The following is a 1,330-nucleotide window of genomic DNA, read 5'->3' as shown; positions in this document are numbered from 1 at the left end:
GGAAAACACACTTTGGAGTATGCGGAATATTGGGCTGCTCCGAAGCTCTTTGTATGTAAATACTGTGTTAAAAAAAAGGAAAGAAAGAAAAGAAAAGAAAAAATCTCTCTGCCACACACACGCGCGCGCGCGCGGAAAAGGCCCTCCCCACGCCGGTAATTAACTGACACGTTATACCACTCATCACCAATGGTGGAAGCTCGGAGCTCGCCCAAAACCCGCAATTTCACATCTGCAAACACTGTCTTCATCCACTTGACTTCTAAGACCCGCCCACACGTGGCCAACCTTTCCTGGGTTTAATGTTTTTTTTTTTTTCCTCCCTCCTCTCGGCAGGTTCATGTGTGGGGACCAGCCTTATATGGACTGTTCACTCCAGCAATGGCTTGTGTTTTTCAAGCTGCACGCACAGGTTCGGTGTGTTTAAGCAAGAACCAGAAGTAATTTTTTTTTTTTTTTTTTTTTTTGGTGTGTCTATCCCCCTTTCCCCTGGAGTTACAAACTATTTCCGAAGCCAGTTGCTACTTCTGCTCTCTGAATTTCCTCCGTGGTGGCAGAACAAGCCCGTAGAAACCCAGAGATCTACCGCTGTGGCTGCGGCGCCTCCTCTTCTTTTGCACAGAACCCTCGATTAGTTTTCCACATATTTTTTCTTTTTTTCTTTTCCTGCTCTAAGTTTGCCAGCGCCGCCACCCCGTACCCTCCTCCCCCTGGCTGGTGTGTGTGTGTGTGTGCACGCGTTGTTGTTGTTGTTGTCGTTTTGTGTGTGTGTGTGTGTGTGTGTGTGCGCGCGCGCGTGTGACACAGCGGATCGACAAGCTGCTCCGTCAACTTTCTTGCCTAAATTTGGCCAGAACATGTCTCTGACCAACACAAAGACGGGGTTTTCTGTAAAGGACATTTTGGACCTCCCTGACACCAATGATGAGGACGGTTCCGTTGCCGAAGGAGGTGAAGAGGAGAGCGAGGCGTCGGAGCCTCCCAAGAAACCGGGAGTTTTGGGACAAAACCCATTGGACACTGTTCAGACGCTGCCTTTGAAGAACCCTTTCTATGATAATAGCGATAATCCCTACACGCGTTGGCTCGCTAGCGCCGAGGGCATCCAATACTCCTGTGAGTACCGGCGAGCCGCGCCGCTCCGTGGGCGCGCGCAATCCAGCCGGGCCGCGGCGGCTGCGGGTCAATGGGGTCGGGTGATGCCGCGGGGGCTCCGCCGGGATGCGGAGCTATTTCGTCTCGCGTGGAGGCAGCTCGGATTTCCCCTGAAAGTGGGGTGGATTGGGGGCTTTTTTTTCTTTCTTTCTTTTTTTTTTTCTTTTTTTCTTTT

At 51.1% G+C, this 1,330-nt stretch overlaps 1 protein-coding gene across 1 annotated transcript in view; it reads left to right on the top strand.

Annotated features, from left to right (window-relative positions):
- The first annotated feature begins 831 nt into the window (after positions 1-831).
- The window catches only part of NKX2-2 (NK2 homeobox 2), a 1,505-nt gene continuing 1,006 nt past the window's right edge, over positions 832-1,330 (top strand). Inside the window, exon 1 of the mRNA XM_085311238.1 lies at positions 832-1,116. Within this exon, the coding sequence (XP_085167364.1) occupies positions 858-1,116 (259 nt within the window). The 5' untranslated portion in view covers positions 832-857. The remainder of the gene's footprint in view (positions 1,117-1,330) is intronic.

Source organism: Rhea americana, unplaced genomic scaffold, assembly GCF_003343005.1.
Source record: "Rhea americana isolate MKP2758 unplaced genomic scaffold, rheAme1 scaffold_336, whole genome shotgun sequence".
Classification (NCBI taxonomy): Eukaryota; Metazoa; Chordata; class Aves; order Rheiformes; family Rheidae; genus Rhea; species Rhea americana.
This window is presented reverse-complemented; position numbering and strand designations above follow the sequence as displayed.